Below are 24,384 nucleotides of genomic sequence, written 5' to 3' on the forward strand. Positions count from 1 at the left end.
TTTTCCATCCGTGGGCCCTTTTGCTTGCACTTTCCTAGTTGTTTGAAGGAAGGCAGACAAGCAGGGATGGGGTGTGTCCCCTCCCCATTGCTTGTGCCTCCACCCACACCTGCACATCGAGGGGGGCACATGCTGTCCAGGGGTGCAAGACCCCATCGATGGTGACATGCCACGAGGGGTGGGCTGTTCCTGACTTCAAGGCATTTGCCGCCCTCAGGGGAGAGAAAAGGTGCACCCAGCAACCACAACAGAATGACAGTTGTGACAACTGCCATTGAAAGAGGTACGGCTAAGAGAGCAAGAGAATGGAGGAGGCGCCAGCACTTCCGTCTGGGCAGAGGACGGTTTGATGGAGGTGGTGGCAGCAGGGCTAAGCCGAGAGGATCAGACAGGACTTTTGTATTTGGAGATTGGGAGAGGGGAGCCACCCCAGATAGGAGGACAGTGTGAGCAAAAGTCCTGCCTGGGGGAGGGAGAGGGGCTCCGTTTGTGAGACAGTGGAGCCTGTGGCTAAGCTCCTGACAGCCCTGGATCCAGTCCCCAGCCTGCCAGCTGTGGGGCCTCAGGCAACTTACCTACCATCTCTGAGCCTACTTTTCACGTCTATAAAGATGGTGCGCGGAGGGACATACACGTGACAGGATTCACTGTGACGGTGACCAATGCGTATCACGTGCCCCTGGTAATGAATGCAAACAGTTGCCTGTTTGGCTGGAAGATTAAGAGTCTGAACTGGGTAAGAGTTGGTGAGGATGAAGCGAGCTGGTTTAGGTCCTAGAGGGACTTGATGCCGAGGCAGAAAGTTTGGACTTTATTCTGTAGGCAGTGGGAGACACGGAAGCTTCTTTCTTTTTTTAAAGATTTTATGTATTTGAAAGAGTGTGTGAGAGAGAGAGAGCATGAGCAGGGGGGAAGGGCAGAGGGAAAGGGAGAAGTAGGCTCCCCACGGAGCAAGGAGACCGACGTGGAGCTCCATCCCAGGACCCCTGGGATCACGACTTGAGCCGAAGGCAGCCGCTTCACCAACTGAGCCACCCAGGCACCAGACAATGGAAAGTTCTTGAGCAGGCAAGTGACGTGCTCCGAGCTCTGTTCCAGAGAGATCCTTTGGAAGGCCGAGTGAAGAACAGAGAGTTAGCTGTGGGGCAGCAGCAGCAGCACTGGGGAGCCCAGGAAGAAAGCAAGCTTGGTAGGGGACATAAGGATGTCAGCGTTAGTCAGAAAGCTGAGGCATTGACCAAGCGGACTGGAGTTTGGGGAAAAGATCAGGGCTGCAGTTATGTAATCAGAAGTCTTCCACTTAGTGGAAACCCAACAACAAGCAAGCATGCGGAGAAAAGAAGAAGGTTAAGGACACTATCTTGCGGGAATGCCTTTACCTGAAGCTGAGGGGAAAGCAGGGAGCCTGGAGGAGAGAGGTGGATTGTGAGGACACGGGCTGGGTCCCCGTGTCGTGCCTCGTCACAGACCTCGTTAACCTGGCCCCAGCCAACAAAAGCCAATCCCTTATTCTCACTTACCGTCACCTGTTCTAAGCGCCTGGTCACTGCCCAGGGCATCAAGCAAGGTTGGTGTCCTTCTAGGGGCCCTCTCAGGCCAAGGTCACTCCAACCATCCTAATGTCGTCAGGAAAGGACTTTGAGCCCTGCGGCCAGATGACAAACACCCCTTCAGAGTAAGAGAGACAAACACCTCTTCAGAGTAAGAGAGACAGCAGGAGAGTTCTGGCCAGCATTTCTGTTTCCATGTTCTTGAGCCACTTAATATGAAACTTCCTGGTCATGAATCAGAAGTACTCCCCCCATACATCCATTGTCAGGCCTTTATTTCCCTCGACCAGACAGTTTTCCCAGTATCAATTAACCTATAGGGACATTTCAGCATTTAGAGGACATTTCTTGTACAATTACTGACTGAACTGCTTAATATGAAACTTCCTGACCCATAGCAATGGAAAAACCCATCTGTTTTATTTGTTGTTACACTGGGCATCATGCCCACGCTGAAAATTTCCAGTGCGTAAAGGAGAATGGAAATGGCACGTCGTGAAATCGTACTTTGTAAGGGGTATATACCCCAGCAGCCCCTCTGGTTTCTGCGCCTCTCCCTGGAAAGTGAGATTCAGTGGTGAATTTATGCTGCAGATTTTACAAAAGGTGCCAATGTTGGTAATTCTTTGAGGGTGTTTCAAAATCAGAGTGGCTGTGGTGGAGACATTTTTCATGGCAAAGGTTTTTAAGCTCGGGGAAGTGCATTCTCCGCCATGCTGTTTGACCTTCAAATTTCCATCGTACCTTGAAATCTCCTGGGAACTGGGTGTGCACCCCAGATGACTTTTGCTGCCCAGGCTTCATCAACCTTTAGGAGCCCGAGTGTTAGCACCAAGTTCACGGCCAATGAAGCAGGTGAAATCCTGGCATAAAGCTGGTGGCTTCTTATTTAGGACATCACACCACCTGTCTTCCAGTGCACACGCCTACCCCGTTATTATTCAAGTGACTCCTCGCCAAATGTGGTGAAGACTCCGGCATGACAGCCAAGTGGGGACGCAGAGGGAATCTAGTACTCGCCAGGAATGAAGCCTGTCGGTCAGCCAGCAGGCTGATGGGGTATCTACAATTCAAAGAGTTGGAAAAGTTGGGGCCAGACTTCAAGCAATGCTAAAAAATCCCAGGAAGGTGATAGAAGCTGAGGTCCAAGTGATCAATTCATTTTGGGAAGGCCTTGGTTAGTGGCTGGAAATAGCGAAAAGAGTTCCATTTCTCTTGCCCATTCCCTGAGGAGAATAGTGTGCAGACCAGATAGTGGCAAAAATTTCAAACTGATGATATCAAGTGTTAGCAAGGATGTGGGGCGACTGAAAACTGCTGGTGTGAATGTAAATACAACCATTTTGAACGGTAGTTGGTCTTCATGTAATAAGTTGAAGATTGGCGCTACCTTCTATGGTAGACAGAGTGATGGCCCCCAAAAGTCTCACACCCTCATCCCCAGGACCTGATAAGATGTCACCTTACATGGCGAAGGGGACTTTGCAGATGTGACTGAGTTGGAGTGTCTGGAAATTTCCAGTATAATCACAAAGGAAGTGGAAGGCTCAGTATCAGTGTGAGGTAGCAGGAGAAAGACTCAAACAGCCATCTGTGGCTGCGGATAGAAGGGGCTACAAGCCAAAGAATGCAGGCTTCTAGAAGCTAGCCCCTAGCAGCTAGAAAAAGCAAGAAAACTGATGCCCCCTAGAGTCTCCAGAAGAGATCGCAGCCCTGCGGATGCCTTGATTTTTATCCCAGGGCAGCCCATTTTGGACCGTGACCGTGAGAATTCTAAGATAACAAATTGGGGTTGTTTTACGCCACCAAACCCATGATAATTTGTTTACAGCAGCAGTAGGAAAGTAATACAGCATCTGCTGCAGTAACCTCGCTCACAGGCATGCGTGTCCACACACCAGGAAACTAGCCCAAGACCGTCCACGATAGCCGACACTGGTCTGCACACCCTAACAGACTAGATGTGTTGGGGTAGAGTCAGACCGTGGATTAATACCCAACAGTGACAAAAAATGAACTGAGAAATCGGGGGGGGGGGGTGGCGGGAAGGACTTCTAGCTACTGCAGCGTGAAGAGGTCAGTGATACTTCTCTGCAAAAAAAGCAAGTATAAAGCTGGACACCAGGATCCCGCACGACCGCTTCAAGGCACTAAGAATGGACTGTAAATCAGCTTAAACCGAGACCCACTTATTCCCAAAGAACTAGAAAATTAGAGCTGGATAATTATAGTTCTGTCTCAATGAAACAAACGACACCTCGAAATTGTTTAAAAATGAACAGCTCACACAACATAGATGAATCCCATTAACATGATTTTGAGTAAGAAAAAGAAAAATCACAAAAGAATACACGTAGCACGACCCACTGGTGTAAAGCATGAAAACAGGCCAAACTCAAACCAGCAACGACGAAGAAGCGCAAGGAAATGACCACTGTACGAGTCCAGATAGTGGCTCTCTTTGCCGGACGCGAGACGTTTGTGACCGGAACGCGGAGAGGGCGGGGGCACTTCCAGGGCACTGACAATGTTCTGCCCCTGTCGTGGGTGCTGGTTACCTGGGGGTTCTCTTTCAAGCGTTTAAAACCTCACATATATGTTCATGAACTTTTCTGGATGTTTGTCACCTTTCAACTTTGTTTGAATTTGTACAGAAAAGAGCAAGATCCCCAGATAGGGTCCCAGGCCAACACCAATATGACCCATCTCCAGAGGATGGGTCCTAGTGCAGTGGGGAATAGGGAGCAGCAAGGTCAGCCAGGCAGAGACCGAGCGTCAGCTAGCTCCATCAAGAGCGGGATGGGGGCCGGACTCGCCCCGAGGAGCTGGCCTGTGACCGCCCAGGGTATTCCAGCCCCCACCACCTGGGGGCACTGAGCTGCCAGCTGACTTCCTACCCGGCTCAAGGGATCTGGGGACCCAGCAGGGAAGCTTCCGAGAGAGGGGCTCAGCAACTGCCCCAGACTGAGACGAGGGACACTGGTGGCACGAACAGGTCCATGGAGGGCATGGCCACACAGGGCCCTGTCCCTCTGAGTAAAGATGGAGTTTCCACTGTGAAGAGTTACCCTCCCCTTCCTCTGACTTCTGCATCATTTAAAGAACCATAAACTCATTTCGGATGGTCATCTAATGAACAGGAAGAGACACTAATGCCACCAAGCGAGAGGAACAAAAATGGAGCCTTTTCCCCTTGGCCAGAGGCTGTTTTCTCCTTGGAGTAGCCTTGGGTCTGATTTATCTCTCCCCTGCTCACAGCGAGCTAGCCAACCTCTGCTCTGGTTGTTTCTAAACAGGAGCCCCACCATCCAGACTGCTCCCAGAGAGGGGCCCTGGGCCAGCACGCAGAGGCCATCAGAGCAGTACTGAGTTACTAATCACATAGTTTATTTGGCCAGGGCTTTCAAGAGGCTCTGTTTACATAGCATGGAGTCACAGGTCATTCCCAGGAATCCAGAGCCCCTCTCCTGGCTGAGATAGCCCATCTACTGACCTGCCTGTAACTGTATGACAGTTGGCTTTCCTGATAAGGTGATGACCTGGAGGAAGCAGGAACTCAGGTTTCCTAGGGCCTAGTCTATGTGAATGGCACGCCCCCCCCCCCGGAGTTGTGCAGTACACATACTGCACAGCAGTACACAACAGCTCTGTTAACAGGCAAAGATGGGAAAGGGGAAGGGAACTAGCATTTAGGGAGCCCTTAATGTGTTCTAGATGTTTTTCATAAAACCTAATTTTACCAGTGAGAAAACTGATTCAGGGAAGTTAAATGACTTTAACTGGGTTACACAGCTATCATGAAGATGGGCTTCAAACCTTAGCGGGCCTTAAAATTAAATGGTCAGTTTGAGACATTCTCCCATCATGTTGGACATTTTCCTTCTCCAGAAACCTCAGAACTCACCTGTCCTTAAAAGGGAAAAACAAGTCCTCCTGCCTCCATCCCTATCCTCCATCAGGCCCCCAAGTTCTTCCTTTGTGCCCAGGCCCACTGCCTCCAAGCCTCATCTGCCCATTCTGTGGGTAATACTTTGCCTCCCCCTGCACATGGCTTTGCTCCCCCCCAAGCCACCAGTTAGAGCCACGTTCCCTGGGAACTCTTTCCAGTTTAACCCTCTTAGGAGCATGTAGCCCTTCTGGCAGTCTCCTCTTCCTGGAATTTTCTTTCTTGGCTCGCACGACACTGGGCAATCATTCATTCATCTAGCTATCTATTCACACCTATTGAGGTCTGTGCATGCCAGGTACTAGGCTAGGTGCTGGAGCAAGCAAGACCGGCTGTCTGCGATCAAGTCACAGGCCGTCCGGGGAAGAGGCAGACCAGATCAAATGAGCACACAAATCACCGATTTAGAACTGGAGTGTGTGCCATGAAGGAAGAGCAGGGGGGCTTCGAGACCATAAAGCAGGGTACCCTCACCCAGGCCAGGTGTCAGGAAGGCTTCCCTAAGGAGGTGGTGCTTTGAGCCAAGGTCTGCAGAAAGATGAGGAGTCAACCATCTGGGAAAGGTAATCCAGTAGGCACACAACGTGTGCACAGGCCAAGATGATGGAGAAGTGCAGCCATTGGGACGAAGTGAAAGGAAGTCCGTGTGACCCGTGCAGAGTGAACGAGGGAGAGTGGGGCATGAAGTGAGGCTGGGAAGGTGGGCTGGGTTCACATCATGCCTTGCAAAGTCATGATTTAGGATTTTGGACCTTAGCTTAAGTGAAATGGTTGTATGGCCATACAAGTCATGAGCTGTACAACTTCAAGGGGCACCATTTATGTTGTGATCTATGGTAATGATGCCCTGGAAATGTGAATGACGTGCCCTGAAGTTGTGCAGTGTGCATCCTGCACAACCATACCCAGAGACTAAATAGTCTACCTACAGTGGGTCACATGGATTGGAGAGGGCAAGAGGCTTTAAGAGGCCCAGTTAGGAGTGTTGCCATGGTCCCAGTGCCACCCTACCACCCCCTTCCTGCTCACTCCCTTGCTGAGCTCACCTCTGTCCCTCTCTGCTTTCCAACAGTTCCTTCCCTAACTTCTTAATGTTTGACTTGAGTGGAATTTAAGAACTACTCAACATCAAGCAGTCAGGGAAAAGCAGGAATCAGCCTACAGGGCATAGGACTCCACCTGACAGGGAACTCCTTGGATGGGCAGGGCAAGGTGGCAGGGTTTAGCCACCAGAGAGGGTCTCATGTCAAAGGAGGCTCAGTATGTGCCTGAACTGACATGGGAGCAGAAAGGGAAACTGAGCTCCAGGCCTCCCAAGTGGTCCCAGGAAGACCATGAGCACGTCCATCAGCCAGAGAGCTTAGAGCAGGGTCCAAGCCCAGCTGGGATGAGGCCGAAGGGGAGAGCAGGGGGTGGTCAGAGGAGTCCTAAGGGGGTTTCCCAGCCCCAGGCCCTCAGCTTGTGGCCCAGTCAGTGTCAGTCTTTGCAGAGCCTGGGCCCCAGGGCCTGAGCGCGCCTAGCTGTGGCAGCCCCAGCTGCACGGGCCCCAAGGCTAAGACCTGGGGGCCACAACCCAGCCTGTTGGAGCCACCGGCCTCTTGCTCTGCCTGATCTCCAAGAGTCCCTGTTCCTACTGACCCGGGTGTGGGTATAGTTCCGACATCTTCCCCAATCCCTTCTTTCCCGGTGGCTCAGCGGGAGCTCTCCCCGCTTCGAATCCCAGAGCATTTATTATTTTCTTGTCCTTCATTTCCTTCATCTGACCTTCTGCATAGTTAGGTTTTTAAAAATCATTCTTACTGTGCAAAACATCACATATACAGAAAGGTACATAAGATATCAATGTTGAGGTCTGTGAAGTCTCACCCCGCAAGCCACTGTGTAACGATCCCCCAGCTCCCGGGTACTCCTTCCAGCTACTTAATCCTCAGCCTTCTCCCTAAAGGTAACTGCTGTCCTGACTTTTATAGTCATTGGGCTTTCGCCTTTTGCTTTGTCCTTGGCTTTTCCTTATTTTTTATCTAAATATTCACTCCTATATAGTAGGCAGAATGCTTTTTTTATGTTCTCTCTACTCCCTCTCTTCAAAGGACAGGTGGGCTTCCGTGCCCTCTGGGGCCCTCCCTTCCTCCGGGAGAGGCAGCTCTGCCCTCACTCCCCACCTGCTCCCCCCACCCCCGCTTCTCCCCACCGCTCCTGGCTGGCTCAGTGGCACGGACTGAAGGCAGCGGAGCCCCAGGCACAAGTGAGACTCAGGAGACAGGAAGGGGGCCCCTCACCTGGGGATGTCGTTTCCAGAGCAAAGCCTGTAGGCTCTGGGGTCTGCTTTCAGTGAGAGGCGGGGACTCCCCTCATCCCCGCCTAGCACCACTGGCCCTTGCAGCCGCCGCCTACTCCGAATTCTTACTACCGTACACACTGCCCATCCTTCCCCACCCACCTGCCTCTGGGTGTCTGGTGGGGGAGGCTCTTCTCTCCCAACAGGACTGGAGGCTCCTCAGGAGCACCAGATGATGTGCTGGGGGGTGAGGGGCAGGGCACCCACCCCAGGACCAGGCCGGGCACACGAGGTGGGTGGTAGAAGGAGGGGGACGAGGACGCCTGCTGTGCGCTGCGTGGCCCCACTGAAGCGACGTGTGTGTTTGTTTTCTACGCAGACATTGTCAACTGTGACCTGAAATCCACACTGCGAGTGTTGTACAACCTCTTCACCAAGTACCGGAACGTGGAGTGAGGGGCACGCCGGCCCGCTCCCCAGCCGCCTCCGCCCGCTTGTCCCCATGCCCAGCTCTGTGCTCCCCACCCGTCCAGCTCCCGCCCGGGGCGGCAGGGCTGAAGTTAGGAAGGAAAGGATCAGTAGCTCAGGGGGCTGACTCGCACCCCCCAGGCCCTGGGGCTAGGTCCAGATGTCCTCAGCGTGATTTGGGAACCAGTTTAGGCACAAGAGACTCCCCTGAGAAGATGAAAATAAAGGTAATAGTTTCCAGTTAACGGTCACAAACTATGTGCCGGGCACCACGCTAAGTGCTCCGACGCCCTCAGGATTCCCACGGAGGCAGGTATTATAATCCCCTTTTACAGACAAGGAAACCGAGGCTTGCCAGAGGCTGGCGTTGGTTTTTCTTCTTTGAACGTGCTCATTGCCAGCTAGCCCCTCCCATTCCACCCCGCACGCACGCGCTCTAGTTGTGGGGGCGGTGTGTGCACCTGCGTGCAAAGATGGCGGAGCCCCCTCCCCCAGTCTCACCACTAGGCGGGCTGGGTCAGGGCTCAGTGATTCACACTGACATCGGCTAATCCACTTTAACTCAATTAATTGTGTGTGTGTGTGGCACGAGTCATGTCCCTCAACTACTTTATACAAATGAAAATTACTCTTAATTCCTTCAGATTTGTAATAACCCCATACTCTGGTTTCAGGGTGACATTTGGGAAGAATTCTGTTTAAAATTAATGGAGTGGCACATTCTGCAGCCTTTTTGCTTGATTGCATGTAATGGAAGTGCCCTATATTTTCCTGCAAAATAAGTACTCAATTCATTATCGTTAGGCAAATGTACAAATATACTCAGGCACCACGGAGAGCTGGGCGCAGGCCCACGTGAGCAGGGCTTAGGAAGTAGGGCTCTTCAACAGAGACCCTTGAACTTTAAAGAAAGGAACTCCTTTTTGCCTTCTAATTGATCATTTAGACCATTTCTGGCTAAGTCTGCCCACATGCAATTACCGGCTAATTGAGGCAAGGAAAAATGTAAGTCATTTAGACCCAGGCCGAGCAGTCTCCTTGCGTGGGCTCACTCGCGGGCTTGTGGTTACTTGTATCCCCTCTCGGTGAACCCAACTTTGAAATACAGGGCTCTGCTTGTCCCAGGCTGCTGGGTGCTGTGGGAATAGGAAAGGGGCTGAAGTAGGAGTGACCAGGACAGGAAGCATGGGGAAGCTTTGGCATACTTGACATATGGGGGGGGAATACCCCCCAGACAGAGGGATAGGGCTTGTAGTACTTAACACTTGCCCTTAAATTGACCAAGGCCTTGGGGTAAATAATAATTCGTTCTGCTATTACATCTTCATTATAGGATTTTCCTAAATATGCCAGATCGTCACCAGGCTGGATACCCACCCATAGTCTGTGCCTGTCTTGCCACTACGTTCAGCTCACTGCCCAAAGCCCACCTCTAGTTTGAGGAATTCATCTGGATCTCTGTCTCCGTCACTGCCCACCCCCCTCCCCCCGAGTTAGGCCTCCCATATTGTCCCAAACATTTCCTTCCAGCTTCGAAACATTTCCTGCTGTCTACCTGCCATGACTCAGAACCCATAAAATTCAGATACACCACATATTTCTGTGGATATTTTGCTCTAAGAAAATAATGGTTACTCAGCATAATGAGCTTTTAAGATAGAAAGACAACGCAGGCTCTTGTGCCAATTTATGGAAAAGAATACAATTCTTTTTACATGATTACCGAAATACTACGTTTTTCATTAGGAAGCACTAAATAGTGTCATATTTCTGTTTGCGCTCATTTAAATTCCTGATAGCAAATCAAGATAAACCATTGCTTTGTGTCCTTGAGCAGTCCGAAAGCGGGATGAAATAAGAGGAATGCATTCATTTAAACACGCTTTGCTGTACGAATTTTGTCTCCTTTGTTGTCCTTTTATTCTTTACATTCAAGCTGCAAATGTACGAAGTACAAGGGGCCTCATGAAGAGCACCCCTTTTTTATTTTGCGTTTACATGGTAATGGAAACACCTCAGAACACTGGGAAGGTTTTAAATCACTGGTCTCGAGATGGAGGTCTCTGCCTCGGTCTAGAAGCCTAAGGTTTGGATCTCTCATCTGGAGGTTTTCCTTTAGATTCTAGAATCTCCAGCTTAATACACAACAGTGTTTTTGAAGGCGGAGAAAGGCGTCAGAACAATAAATAAACCAAACTCCACCGTCACCTCTTAAAAGAAAAGAAAAAGGAAAAGAAAAGAAAGCAAGTCTCTGTGGGCTCGCTAGGTTTTGTTGTTGTTATTGTGCCTTTTCCCTTCTACATTCATCGATATTTTTAGTAGTTCGTATATAAGTGGCACAAAATTCAGAAAGCATGAATGGGTGTCTAGTAAAAAACCTAAGTCGGCCTCCCTCCCCTCCCCCAGCAGCCAATAACCTTCCCCAGAGGCAACTATTTGGATCTGTTTTGCATATTCATTTCCAGAGATTATCAGGCCATAGAAGGCATCAACACACATATAAAATCATTTTTTTACATAAACAGCATGTTAGACATACTGTCAGGCACATTGCTTTTTTCACTTATTGTATCTTGGAGAGTTGCACTGGACATTAAATTTTTTTTCAAGTGAGACTATGAATACTTTATAAATCCAAATGCACACCTCTGGTCTGCTTGAGCTAGGAAATGAAAGCCCTCCCCTGGAAGGAGGGAATGCTGCCTGGACAGTGACTTCAGACGTTGAAACTGAGAGCTAGTGGGTAGTGGGTCGGCGGTCAGGGGTATGTGACCAGAGACATTCTCAGGCAGCCTATACTGAATTTTTCTTTTTTTTTTGAAAGGGCTCCTTTAGATTATTATGGTGAATGTGTACAATTTGATGAAGTTTTCATTTGTACATATCACTACACCTACTAATTTGTAACCGACTAAGCAAGTACTAATGGTTAGTAAACAGCGTGTGGATTCTGCTACAAGCCTATGGCCCTGCTCGTCTGTTCTCTCCAAAAACTCCCGTTTCCCATGTTGCAGGCCCAGAGTTGGCGTTCCCAAAATCTGGGAGAAGACTCTTTATCAGCACATCATCAGTGTCGCCTTGAGTTGGTTGCGATTTGCAATGGCTATAGTCAGCCCTTTCTAATTACGAATTACTGTTAGCTTAGCTTTATCATTATCAGTGTATTTTGTTGTGGGGCGCTTGGTTAACCCTACGTAGCATACCCAAGCGTATTTGCATCAAAAGTCTTCTCGAACTGTAATTTTCCAATAACCAGACTCGAAGACATGTATACATTGTGGTTCAAATATGAATTGTCCACACTCCAGTGCTAAAGTAAATGTATACATAATCCACTTCCCCCAAATCACCACTAATTTATTTTTCCACTGGAAAATGAGACTAGATGGAGTCAGTAGGTCAAGAAGTTTTGCCCTAAGTGGGGGCTGATCAAACATAATTTTGAGACCCACTGCGTCCACTGCAGCTCCACCTCGGGAACCCTACCTACCTAAACTATCCTAGCTATGCAAGAGGGATAGGTCCTGAAACCTTCACTCGTGCGAATATGGCGTGCAATACACCCCCCCCCAAAATTCACTTAGGTCTATTGGAAAATTCAAGAGAATACTAAGAACAGGAGAACTGCTTTGAAATGAAATGTCATGTAGGAGGTAGACTCGCTCAGCCACTAAGGGACCTGTGTCCACCCACCAGCTTCCCACCACTGGCAGATTCAAGTCTCAGCAAAAGACAAGTCCGTGTGTGCAAGCTGCTACCACGATAACTCCAAAGACCGTAGCTGCAAACACCAAGGGATATCTGCAAATACCAAATTTTGACTGTTTTTCCCTTTCTTTTCCCTGAAAAATCTAAACCCAGGCTAGCTTCACAATTTGCTCACACACCCTGTGTTGCACATGCGAATTCGTGCGTATGCATCCACAAGCGTGCTCCGCGCAGGCCAGCAGCCCCCACCCCAAGCCTGACAGTCTGGAGTTTTGGACTTCCCAAGTCAGAAGCCATTAGTGAAGCAGGTCTCCACGTATATTTGCAGGATGTTAGTAGATGTTAAGTGAAAAAAAGTCACATTCAAATATATTTGGGAAATGTGAGGCTAAAGAAAAGTAAACTTGCTTTTTATAGCTTTGATTTTATTTTTTTTGTTTTTTGTGTTCTAATTGGAGTACATCTCAGAGTTTCCTACACGGATGCGTATTATGACCCTCTACAGGGAGACAGGGCACATCCAGATTACATCTGACCATGGGACCTATGTGCCCCCTGAGAAATGTGCAGGATGAGAGCTCTGTGGAACACATCGGTTCGTTTAGCCAGTGCCAGATAGTCAACAAGTATGTGCCGAGCGTCTGATGTCTTCAGGGTGCCGTGTCTGGTGGCGAAGGAGGCTCCCTTGTGGAGCTCACTCAAGGAGAGGCATAAAAAATCATCACAGATCAGTGGTACCTACAAATGGTGAGGGCCGCGGAGGACAAAGAAAACTATGGAAGAGGTCCCACTAGGTTTTGATGTCAAGAGAGGTCTCTGGCAAAGTGAGGTTTTCAAAGGACGCCTACTCAAGGGAAGAGCTTGCTGTTCAAGGGAACGGCTTGGGGAGGATCCCAAGCCAGGAGAAGACTTGGCTCCCTGGACAAAACTGCAGAAAGCCAGATGGCTAGAGGACAGGGAGTGAGGCAGGGAGAAGAGGTACTGGATCAGAGGTGGCAGAGGCCTGTGGATTTTATGAGAAAATAGCCTCTGGCCACTGTGTGAGAAGCCTGGAGAAAGCAGTCAGCCATTGGGGGTCTGAGACTGGCCTCCATCTGCAAACCTGGGTGACAGCTGGAGAACCAAGGAGGCCAGCAAAGGAGATGGACCCTCGTCCCCCCCAATCTGGTCTCAAGCCGGAGCTGGAAGCCTGGGTGTCCTTAGGAAAGCCTCATCCTCCATCTCACGGGGGCTGCTGGCAGGGCAGGAGGTCCTAAGCCATCTCCAACCCTCCTGCTCTTTGGTCCTCTGAGAAGAGGTAAGGGAACCAGAAGCCGGGAGGGGGCTGTGTGCATGAAATAAAGGGAACGACTTACAGCCAGAAAACTGATCCCTGGGGACCAGTGCTGCCAACCTCGTCACCACAGAGGGCTGTGGTGGTCCCTGTGTGGCTTCAGTGGGGGGTGGAGTGGGGAGGGGAGGCAGGAATGCAGTCATCCACCCTGGGGGGGTTGGGGTGGCAGGACAAGGTATAGGCTTCCTGGAGATGGAATCAAAATTTCATTTTCCCAGTTCACATTAGTCAGCATGAATTACTGTTAGCATGCCTGCCACATTGTATGAGGCCGACCAGAAGTGGGTCACTTAGGCTTCACGGTTAGGGTCTTGTGAAATACCTTTCATTCCCATGGTACATTATTTTCACTGGGAGTTTTGAAATCCCAGAAATATCCCTGGAAACCCCCTCTGGGGAGCAATTTGGCGGGACACCAGTGCCGTGGGTGCCTGCCCCAGAAGGACGCTTCTCCTCAGCAGGCTTTCGTGGCCTGAGCAATCCAGACCTTGGCCATGGCTCCCCTGGGCCTTCCGCGCGCAGCGCACGTGGGCCCGGGCTTTGACGCTGGCATTTCAAAGGGCACTTAGGAAATTCTGAGAAGCCCCACGGATTAAGATAAATGAGGTTTTATCGGTGAAACAGGCTTTTCATTTCTTGTTATCGATTTTCATGTTTTCACATCTTCAGATGCGATTTGCTAGCCCAGGGCCGCATTCCAAGACACACAAACGTCATTAAGGCCACCATTTTAAAGAGTGCCATGTTTTATTGAGGCGGACAGGACAATAGATAAATATTTAATCTGTTGCACATTGGCTTGGTATGGGAGATGGGGTTGGGGCCGTGCGACTCAGAGCCTCTCACATGTCTTCCCGGAAACCCTGACAATGGCCTCGCCAACTGCCCAAAGAAACACAGGGCCCGCCCTTGGCAAACACTTGCCAGTGTTTCTGAAAAGCAGCTCCTGGAAGCCTTTTCCACTCCAGCTTCACAGCTTACCCCATCGTTCCTCATTCGTCATGATTTTGGAGAATGCACACTCTCACGGAACCGGGGGCAGTTGGCTTAAGATAATGGGCGGTAACAATGGTGACCAGCGAGCATGCGCTAAGCCGGGTTCCCGAGGCCATGGAGCCCTCCTCGCGTCGTCCACGCTCTGAGTCAATGGGGTGCCCTCGTGGGTGCTTGCATCCTCTGTGCTGTCCCTGAGCCTCAACTTCCTGCATCGTCAGTTCTTGCAGCTCATCCCCATAACATCCGCCCCTCTCACGTTGGAATTGCTTGGTCCAGACCCGTGACCAGGTCTGTGATTGCCTGTGAGAGACCGAGTTCACCAGCAACCACCCTGACCAGGGGAGCCGCCAGATTTCTTTCATTCATAAAACTCACCTATCTGGAGTAAATGGCTTCCTGACCTGCATGCCTTTGGTGCTCTTTGTCAATAAGACGCAGAGCTTTCTCTCCCGTTCTCTTCATGACGATTCCCATCCCCACAAGATGAGTATGCCCTGGCATTGCTGAGCGGGACACCAAACACCATAGGACAACAGGAATCCCAGTCAGCTCCCTGGGCCAGGCCCCAAACCACGCATGATCAGAATGCAATCACGTCGGGGAATTCTTGTGGCATTCTTGTTCTGAGTTCGGCCCCTTGCCATGCGCAAAAGGAGATCGGAAAGTAGAGGGTCCCTCCCCACATGGATTCCTCCATCCCAACGGAGGTGGGCCACAGATGCAGCTCATTTAAAATAATACGGTGACATGACAAGATAGGACCAGATACCTCTGAGTTTCCCTAGGTAGATTCTCCCAGAAAATAACCCAACCCCAGCTGCCATGTAACCTTTAGGGGCCTCCGCCACCAGGAGCACTGATGTCACGTACCATACAGATTTGCTGCTACAAGAAAACACACAACTCACCCTAAAGCCGAATGGAGATTTAGGGTCACTTGTCTAAAGTCATACTTGTTGCTGAGAAATCACGGTCTTTATTCTGCAAACAGCCAGTCAGGCCCCCAAAATCCAGGCTGGGCTCCATTGCCAGTCACTTGAACACTGTCCTCGCACTCAAAGCTTCCTTGCCTCTCCAAGTCACCCTCTGCTCGGCCCCACTGGTGGACATTTTCATTCTTGTTCCCCAGCGTGGAATTGCTGCAGGAAGTCACAGAATGGCCACTTGTCCGTGCCTACCTGCTCCCCAGACCCCTCCGCCTACTTCCTCCCTGCACTAGGTCTTCCCCTCTTCCTTTACCAAGAAATCAAAGCCGTTCACTTCTTGTGTTTTCCATAGCATCCCAACATCTCACTGCCTTTCCCTTCTTCCCGCCCCAGTTCCCAGGCTGCCCCTCCTCCGGGACCAGCTCCCTTCTCCTCCAGCATCTGGACTTTTGCTCCAAACCATGCAGATTTCTACGGTGAAAAACCACTTGCACTTGAGCCAGCTCTCCAGCCAATTCCACCGTCTGCCCCGGTTCACGTTTTCCCTGGGACACTCTCCTGGAAGGATACAGATCCACTTCCTCGCTTCCCCCTTTCTTTTATGACCCCTAGAATCCACTACTAGTTTTTCAGCAGCTGAACTTGCTCTCAGCAGGGTCAGCTCTTCACACACGGGGCTGGCCCCGACCCCTCTTCTGCTGGCCCTGCAGCATCTGACCTTGCGGTCCACCACCTTCTTCCAGGAACGCAGCTACAAAGGTCATGCACACACTACACTTTTCCTCTTCTCTCCCGCTCTCTGGCTGCTGCTCTGTTGGCTCCTAGGTGGGCTTTTTTCCATCTCCCTGGCCCCCAAATGTGAATGCTGCCTAGGGCATCCTCCATACTTCTGTCTCTGCCTGGCTTCACTAGGGCCTGTCTCCACCCTAGCCCCGACATGTCACCTGGCTGGTTGGGCATTTCCAGCCTCACATCCCCCTGAATGGGCTACTGCATTAGCCCACTTAGCACAGCCGGACACACCCACACTGCATTTTTATCCTCCCCATATCTGCTCCTTCTTTAGACATCCCTTGTCTCTTCCAGAAGTGCTGTCTCCTTCCCAGGGGCTCTCAGATGCACAAAGGAGTTCTGAACTTTCTGCTTCCCCTCCTCTGATCTTCCCCTCCACCACAGCCAATCCGTTCTACTGATTGCTTCATCAACCACGTGTTTTGCACTGCTCTCCTCTTCAGGCCCCGAGTGTTCCCCTAATTAAGGCCTCATCCCCTCATGCCTGGACATTGCAAGGCCCTCTTAACCAGTCTCCCTTTGGGCTTATCCATCCTGCATCTGTTCCCTGCCTCCGCGTCTTGAAACCCAGCTCAGATCATCTGGCCTCCTCTCCAGTAATCCCAACAGGGGTACTTACTGCGCACTTGCAGTGTGGACCTTCTACAGATAATCCCATTGAGTCCTCTCTGCAAGACTGTGAGGCACATACTGTTATCATCCTCGTTTTACAAAGGGAAAAATAAGGGCCCAGAGATTCAGGACTTGATACAGGTTACGTGCCTCGTGGGTGCCAGAGCTGGGCTGTGAGCCCGGCCAGCCAGGATCTAGCGTTTGGGTTCTAACCTCTTGAACTTAGTAGGTCTTCCTCGGCTCCCTCGGCAGTTTGCCCGTCCATAGACCAGAATTCCTTTGCCTGCTCAAGGCCTCTAGAATTCGCGTCTCTGCTGCCTGACCAATCGCTAACTCTTTGCATCCAGACAGACCCGTCTGTTTGCCAGAGGACCTCTGTTTCCTGCCAGCAGCTGTTCTCCTTTGCCTTGTTTTTAAAAGGAATTCCTGAAGCAACCAGGCTCTGACTGATAAGGCTGTCATTCATTTATTCAATACAGATTTAAACATTGCCTGTGCCACCAGACACCATGCGAGGTGCAGAATACTGCAGAGAACGAAACCGCCGTGGCCTCATCCCCATGTGCATACGGTCGAGTGACTTCCAAGCCCTGCTACTGTCCTCTGACCCCCGATTCAGACCCTGCACGGAACCGAGCTGCATCTCCTCCCCTGCTTCTGCTCTGCGTGACCCCCTCCGGCCACAGTCCCTGCTAAGCTCCTGCTAGGGAGTTAGGGGGCTCAGACCCCCTTTGCTTGCCAAAGCTGAGGGTGTTTCCAGGGGACAGATGCTCCCTCTCAGGAAAGCTCAGCTCCAAGCCCCTTTGTGGTCAGGAGGCGGTGAGTCAGAGAGGAGATCCAGAGGTCAAGCAAAGACTTGAGAAAAACTTGTTGGGCTGCCACCTTGTGTCAGGCACAGGTTGGCTTTTGCAGAAAACTGGGCAAGCAACCTCTCCGGGAGGGGCAGCTGTCGTCCCTATTTTACAGAAGAGAAAACAGAGGTTCACCAGCTGGGGCTCAAACCTGGTTCTGACTCTGAAGTCTTTATTGTCCCCACAATTCCCTGCTGCGTCCAGACTCCTAGCATCCTAGATTCCTGGGGCCACACAGGCTAGAGACAGGGGTCAAGCTCAAGATCAGCGGGGTTGGATTCCAACTGTGAATCAGTGTTCCTTTTCACATCTCAAATACTGTGCTTCCTCTTGACTTTATTTAATGTATTTAACTAGTTAGTTGGTTGGCAGAGGGGAAAAGGTACAGTGTTCCTTAACCCACTGGAAGAAACTCTGAATGAAGAAAGATTTAACAAAACCTCCAAAGGTCCATTCTGTGTCTTTTCTTGCCAAACACTTGGTTATTTGGGGTGCTCTGGGAAGGGGCACAGGTGTTACTGGCTGAGGGAGCCTCGCTTTCTCTCCCTCAAAGACATGGCCTGCCTATGCCCTGGACTGGGAACCTGGGGCAGAAAAGTCCAGCCTTGGGCAGAAAAGCAGGAGACAGGCGGAGCATGAGGCTTGTGTCTAGAGGGAGGGGAAGGGCGTGGGGGCTAGGAGAGCTGAGCACTGCTGTGCCCAGGAGAGCAGCCAGAGCTGCTGACGTCTTACAGGTGAGGCTCCCACAGGTTGGACCCAGCTCAGGCAGGGGGACTCCAGAGGTAGGGCTGAGCCCAGGAAGTAAGCAAGGCTTGAGACCAGAGGGAAGGGGCATCATTCACAGAGCGGACTAACCAACTGGCCTCGTCCCCCCCCCCCCACCGGGAGCAGGGGTGGAACCACAGTGCAGGGCAGGGGTGGAGGCAGGAGCTCAGCCTGGGAGCTGGACAAAAGAGCCAGGGAGGAGGGCGCTGCCATACAAGTGCGCAGGCGCTCCAGCTGGACGCTGGGTCTTTAGCGACCAAGCCTCTCCAGGGCTGCCCAGCGGCTGCCTGTGAGCCCTCCCTCTACCCCTTTGGGGTGGCTCCTGCATCTGCTTCAGGGAATGTGTGTGGACCCAGCAGCAGGGAACCGAAGAAGCGTGGTGACAGCCATCCTGGTGCACAGACCAGGCCGGGCCACCCTGCTGAGAGCACGCGCCACGGTTCTGTTGTCCTGGCCTGTGCCCATGTGTGAGCAGACTCCACCGGAAGTCTCTGCTTCCTCCATTCACAACCAGGATTACTCACACTGGCCTCTGCATGAATGCTGTTTGTAAGGTGAAGGTGCCACGATGATGCATATTTACAACAACTCCATGAGATATTTCAAAATGGAATTCCAGGGGAAAGCAAGCAAGCCCCCGAGCAGCCATCTTCTTCGACATTTTCCCCGGAGTGTCAGGGAATCAAGTAACACTGACCCAGGATCGACCCAAGCAAGAGTGTACAAGCACGTGTTTTGGGTACAGCCAGAAGCCCCGGGAACTTCCATTTAGAGCATAGCACCTGGGCTCAAGGCCTGGCACTTGTAGCTGTGTGCTGTTGGGCAAATCACTTTACCTCTCTGAGCCTCTTTCTTTGTAGTGAGATATAAGGGGGACCTGTCCCATGTTCAGTACAGGGCTTGGTTCCGCTTGCCTGACTCAGGAGTCTCCTTCCCCCCCTCACCCTCTTCGGGCTTGAGGCTATGCTCCAATTCTCACAGTAACCATCCCAGACTGAGCAGGACCATTGTATCACCCAGCGCTTGTCGAGGGGACTGAATGAGAGTGTTACTGTGGACATTGGGTAAAGCGGAGAGTTCCATGTCAGATATGAATTCTTACTGCTGTTATTGCTCCAAGCACGGGACCAGAGTCAGCAAATAGCATCATGCTTACTCTGCTACACAACTATGGCAGACATTACTAATCAATCTGGCAAATCCAGCACTCTTCCTGGCCAGTGATGTCTGCAGTGGAGCAGCAGGGAAGTGGAAATATAGAAAGGAAAGCTATTGGCCATTGTGCACAGAGTTTATGGCTTAGGATACCAAAGCGGGGCTCCCAATAAGTGCCTGAATGCTAATCACTAGCCCTGTGTGGGTCAGATGCTCACCCCGGGTCAATTAGCTGCATGTGGGGATGAAGGCACTAGGCAGAATCTGTAAGAAGATAGTAGCTACCATTCAAACTCAAGAGAAACAGCTGCTAGAAAAAAGCATGTTATTCTACCTGGATTTTTATTCTCTAGTAAAGCTACTACCCTAGGTTCTCAGGGGTACCAAGCCATGTGAGAGATGAGCAGAAAAGCCAGAGACGTTAAGTGGTGTGGCCAAGATAACCTTTTAGAAAGGGCTCGAACTACCAACTTCGGTTTCTATGCTTTTTACTTTAGGGCAGGCAGCAAGGTTTGCAAACACCCATGCATTACTCAGCCAGCCTCACAGAGGCCCAGACCCTACAGCCAGAGTCCAGCCCTGAAAAGTGAGACCCAGGGAGCCCTTGGCCAGGATCTAAGCGCTGAGAAGCAACCACAATGAAATCCAGAAGGCTCTTTAGAGAAGCCTGAAGTTTGGGAACAATCCCGCTAAGTCATAAATGCTTCAAATTCCTCAGCTTTTGCCTCCAGAATTTCTGGCAGCCCCGTGCAGAGGGCGAGTGTTCACAGACAGACGCTGATTCTCCTCTGCTGGGGCAGGCCGGGCCAGGCCAGCTCCGAGACCAGGAAGCCAGCACACCAAATCTCTCCTCTAGAAACGTCCAGAGGAGGGACGGGCTGTTGCTGGGGGTGCTACGGCACCCACCCAGATCCCTCTCAGGACCTGGCACTGATCCCCTCCTTCTCCCCAGCCTCCCCCAGGTGTTCCCACTGCACCAGCAGCCTCAGCCAAGGAAGCCTCCCCACCCCAGGGACACAAGGACCGGTACCTTGCTTCCATCCATCCAGGGCGTCTCAGCGCTCCGGCGAGAGGGCTGAGTCCTTCGGGCAGGCGCCTGGCAGGTTGGCTTCTCGCCCCGGCCTCACCGCAGCTGCCTCCTCCTAGGGGCTGAAACTCACAGCTGTGGGTCCTGTGAGCTGTGCTCCCGACAGGCGTAGCCCATGCACTCATAGGTGCTCCTGCCACTGCACCCTGTCTGCCTCGTGCAGCCACCCCGCAACTCCAAGCCCGCTGCGGCCAGGGCACCGAGAAATCACCGCACCCAGCCCCGCCGGCTCGCAGGCGGACAGCCCGCCCAGGGCCACAGTGCTGCCTGGTGGCTAAGCTGGGCCCAGGGGCCTCTGACCTCACGGCCCTCTGCTTTCGTGGGAAGATATTCAAGTCGCTCACATGCTTGACACCCACTCTGTCTGTAAGCATTTCTCCTCATCTTCATGAGCCCATAAGGAAGGGGTCATTAGCATCACATTCTGCAGATGTCGTAAACGAGCTGCCCGAGGTTGCACAGGAGAGCGTGAACACCTTCCTTTCTACTCCAGCCTTCCAGCCTCCCACCCAGAGGTCAAGGGAGCCCAGCTGTTGCAGCCTCCTGGGGCACAGAGAAGGGCAGAGAAAGTTTGAAAGCAGGCCTGCAGGGCAAATGGAGACTATCCACACACCCTCTCTGAAAACATTTTCTTATCCAAAAAAGAGGAAACAATACCTGTCCTGCTTACCTCCAAGGAAGCTGTGAGGATCGGACAGGAGGTTCAGGCTGCAGGGGAGGGGGACTGGGTGACTTCTGAAGACCTTGCAGCTCTCAGAGCCTAGGATTCTCAGCAAATAAACCCACTAGGAGGAAAGACTGAGCAGAGCACCTGGGACAGAGGAGTCTGGGGCAGCTCAGCAGAGCCAGTCTGGAGCCACAGCAGAGGTCAAGGCTGAGTTTGAGCTTAAGCAGCCACCAGAGCAGCAGCCAACCTCCTTAGGAGACCGTGGGTGTACGGGAAAGTATAGGTGGGGTTAGAAGGTCAGGTTCAAATTCTGGCTTTGCCCCCTTACTAGCCGTATAAGGAAAGGTCCTAAATCCTTCCGTCTTAGTCATCCTGAACTGTAAAAATGGGAATAAACTCTCAGAGGCTTGTTATAAGGATTAAATTCGAAGAGATGATATGTCACCATGCCTGGCATACGAGGCATTCTCCTGAAACAGGAGCTCTTCCCTTTCTTAGGGACACAGGCCATGGGAGGAAACAGCACAGCCGTAATGAGAAGCGGTGGAAATAAAAGTGAAAAAGCAAGAGAGCTCAGTATGGGTTGCCTGTGAAACCATTCGCCAAAGGAGGTTTGGGAAAGTCCGCAAGAACCCCAGAAATGCTATAAAACAGGTAACACGAGACTGTAGAGTGGCCCGATGTGACCGTCCACAAATGACTCAGCCTGGGGTGGAACAGAACTGTCTGTGGTCCAAAGCACGTACCAGCCCAAGCCCCAGGTCCCCCTGGCAGCCGGCTCATTATGTCTCCATGACCACATGTTTCTTCAAAGGGCATCCAGTGGCTTCCAGGTACCCCAGCGGTTGGGACAGGCATGGAGGGCAAAGCCTGGAGCGTGCACTGTCCTCTGGGTGAGGAGCTGGCTCCTCATTCGTTGAATGGACAGAGCCTGCGGTTCCAGATTCAGCCCCCGCTGCTCCCTGAGTCTCCTTCTGTCTTCTCTCATCTGCAGAATAAAAGTGATAATGGTCTCCCAGAGGACTCAGAAAGAGCACAGGGAACATGGAAGAGAGTATGCACCCGAGCGTGTGGCGTGATCCAACACCTGTGCCACTGCTCACAGCGCTCCCCGAGGCAGCTGCCGCGGAGAAGCCACAGCGGAGAGATGACTTCTCCTATCAAAGGCCCAGGGAAGAGCTAACTCTTGCCCAACCTGGAGCAGGAGGGAGCACACATGGATTGGAATTGAGAACACAGACATCCAGGCCCCCAGACTCTGAGAGCCATGGTCATGGAAAGAAAAGGAGCTCCCCGCCCCCTTCCTACTCATTGTTGAGAAAAATGACATCGGAGTTAGATTGATTCCTTTCTGGTGTGCTTCTTGGGTCACCAGCTCCCAGAACAATTCCTGGCTCATTGCCAGCACTCAGGAAATGCTTGTGCTGTCATTCCTCCATAGGGTGTCCTGGCATCCGCACCCAGGAAGACACAGTCTAATATTTGTGCCCAACTCTTGGGAGGACTCCTTCCTTCTGGAAGCAGCCCGGACCTAATGTCCTCGACAACACCAAAGCTCCAGGTGCTAGCACCTCTTAAAGGAGAGAAGATTAAGCATCCCAGGCCCAGGATCTCTTGAACTCAGTCCTGGAGTCAGAAGGGGCAGTCTGGACCTTCCTGTGTGTGGCCTCCTTTCCCCACGTCCTATGCCCCATCCTTCCTACTCCAGCTCTCTGGATCCAGATGACAAGAGGCTGTTCTTCCGCAATTCCTGACCATCACAGCTGCTCTGGATGCTGGGCCAGGATCTGGGGCTCCAAAAAGGCCTAAGATTCGATCCCTGCCCTCAAAATGCTATCCTGGCACCTGTCAATTAGTGTGGGTGGGAACAGAAGGTACACAATAGGAGTAAATTTTGAAAGAAGAGCAGGAGTTCGGTCATGAAGGACCGCAAATATCACTCTGAAGGACTATCCTTGTCCCCCTTTCAGGGCCAGGAGAGGGTCTCTGAGGTTGTCCAAGCGGGGAAGGGATAGGATCGGGTGTGCCCGTGCAGAGAGACACAGAGGGGCCCCACCTGCTCTCTGAGCCCATGGCTCCCTAGCCAGCAGAGCCGTGCCTGGTCAGCTTCTCCAGGCCACAGAGTCCAGGTGCCAGGCTGGCTTTGCCCTTGCTCTGTGACTCACTTCAGCCCCAGGCCCCTCACCTCTCTTGCCAGCATGACCAGGGAATTTGAATGGTCTTGTTGAATCCTTAGAAGTCCCCTAGACTTCACAGTGTAATACAAATGTTAGAGCACTGGCTTAGAGACAGGTGAATTGGGTCTGAGAGCCAAATTTCCTCTCTGAATGACTTGAACAGGCCAGGACCGCTTTCTGAGCTGGGGTCCATTTCCATAGGATAGCCGTGCTCATTGCTGTGAGGGTACAATGATATCATGTGTGTCAAGGCAGGTAGTGTGTGGCCTGGGGACCCAGAAAGAGGTCAATTCGTGCTCGCTGAATGTGAACCCGACTAGCAGTTCAGGCTGGGGTCTCTGTAGGAGGAAGCCCAGCCAGGCCCAGCCCAGCAGGAGAACAGTTCCCTAACTGGGAGATTCCAGGGATCACCAGTATTCTGAGACCATATCAGGCAGTCTTCTGACCCCTCTGCTGTCCCAGGGGGTTGGGAGGGGCCGGGGCTCCACTCCAAGGGTTTATAGGCTATTAATAGTTGGTGGCAGTGGGGCTCCAGGCCACTGTCCAAGGGACTCCTCTTTCTCCTCTGCTCTCAGCTGTGCTGCTCTTTAGAAACACTTAGAGTGGTGTTAGTTGGAAAAGTAGGGAAAAGAGCATGAAATCTTGCCTGGAGAAGACCACCACTTTCCCCAAATTGTTTCCCAACAACTGTCTTTATATTTCATTTCTCTGTTTCCAGTAAGGTGAACAAAAGCCTTTCATTTCTGCTTTTTGTTTTGGGCTTTTTCTTGAAAGAAAGTAAGTATCTATAAATAGGAGTTCACATGGAAAGGCACTTTGACGGTGTTTTATTTAATCCTTATCCTGAGGTAGGGGCTACTTTTATCCCCATTTTGCGGGTAAGAAAACTGAGTTTCTGAGAGATTATGTGATGCAGCCAGAGCCGCAGGGCTGTAATGGAATCACCAGGATGCACGTCAGGATGTCGCCCTCCACGCCCTGCTCCTACTGCCCCCCACTGCCTGCCACCTCCCTGGGGAACTCCGTCCAGGGGCTGCGCAGAGTTCGTCTCTGCAGAGCGCAGGCGCAGAGAA

General features: G+C 51.6%; 1 protein-coding gene and 1 long non-coding RNA gene across 2 annotated transcripts in view; one reads left to right on the plus strand and one right to left on the minus strand.

Moving 5' to 3' along the window:
* The window catches only part of PARVA (parvin alpha), a 162,310-nt gene extending 152,172 nt beyond the window's left edge, over window positions 1-10,138 (plus strand). Inside the window, exon 13 of the mRNA XM_045796503.2 lies at window positions 8,154-10,138. Coding sequence (XP_045652459.1) covers window positions 8,154-8,230 — 77 coding nt within the window. The 3' untranslated portion in view covers window positions 8,231-10,138. The remainder of the gene's footprint in view (window positions 1-8,153) is intronic.
* Window positions 883-21,495, minus strand: LOC148107833 (uncharacterized). The gene is made up of 3 exons (XR_015721525.1): window positions 21,138-21,495; window positions 20,411-20,529; window positions 883-1,105 (listed from the first exon to the last, which is right to left on the minus strand). It is a non-coding gene; the product is annotated as an uncharacterized LOC148107833 (long non-coding RNA).
* Between the last annotated feature and the right edge of the window lie 2,889 nt (window positions 21,496-24,384).

Source organism: Ursus americanus, chromosome 24, assembly GCF_024610735.1.
Source record: "Ursus americanus isolate L20-20 chromosome 24, mUrsAme1.1.p, whole genome shotgun sequence".
Classification (NCBI taxonomy): Eukaryota; Metazoa; Chordata; class Mammalia; order Carnivora; family Ursidae; genus Ursus; species Ursus americanus.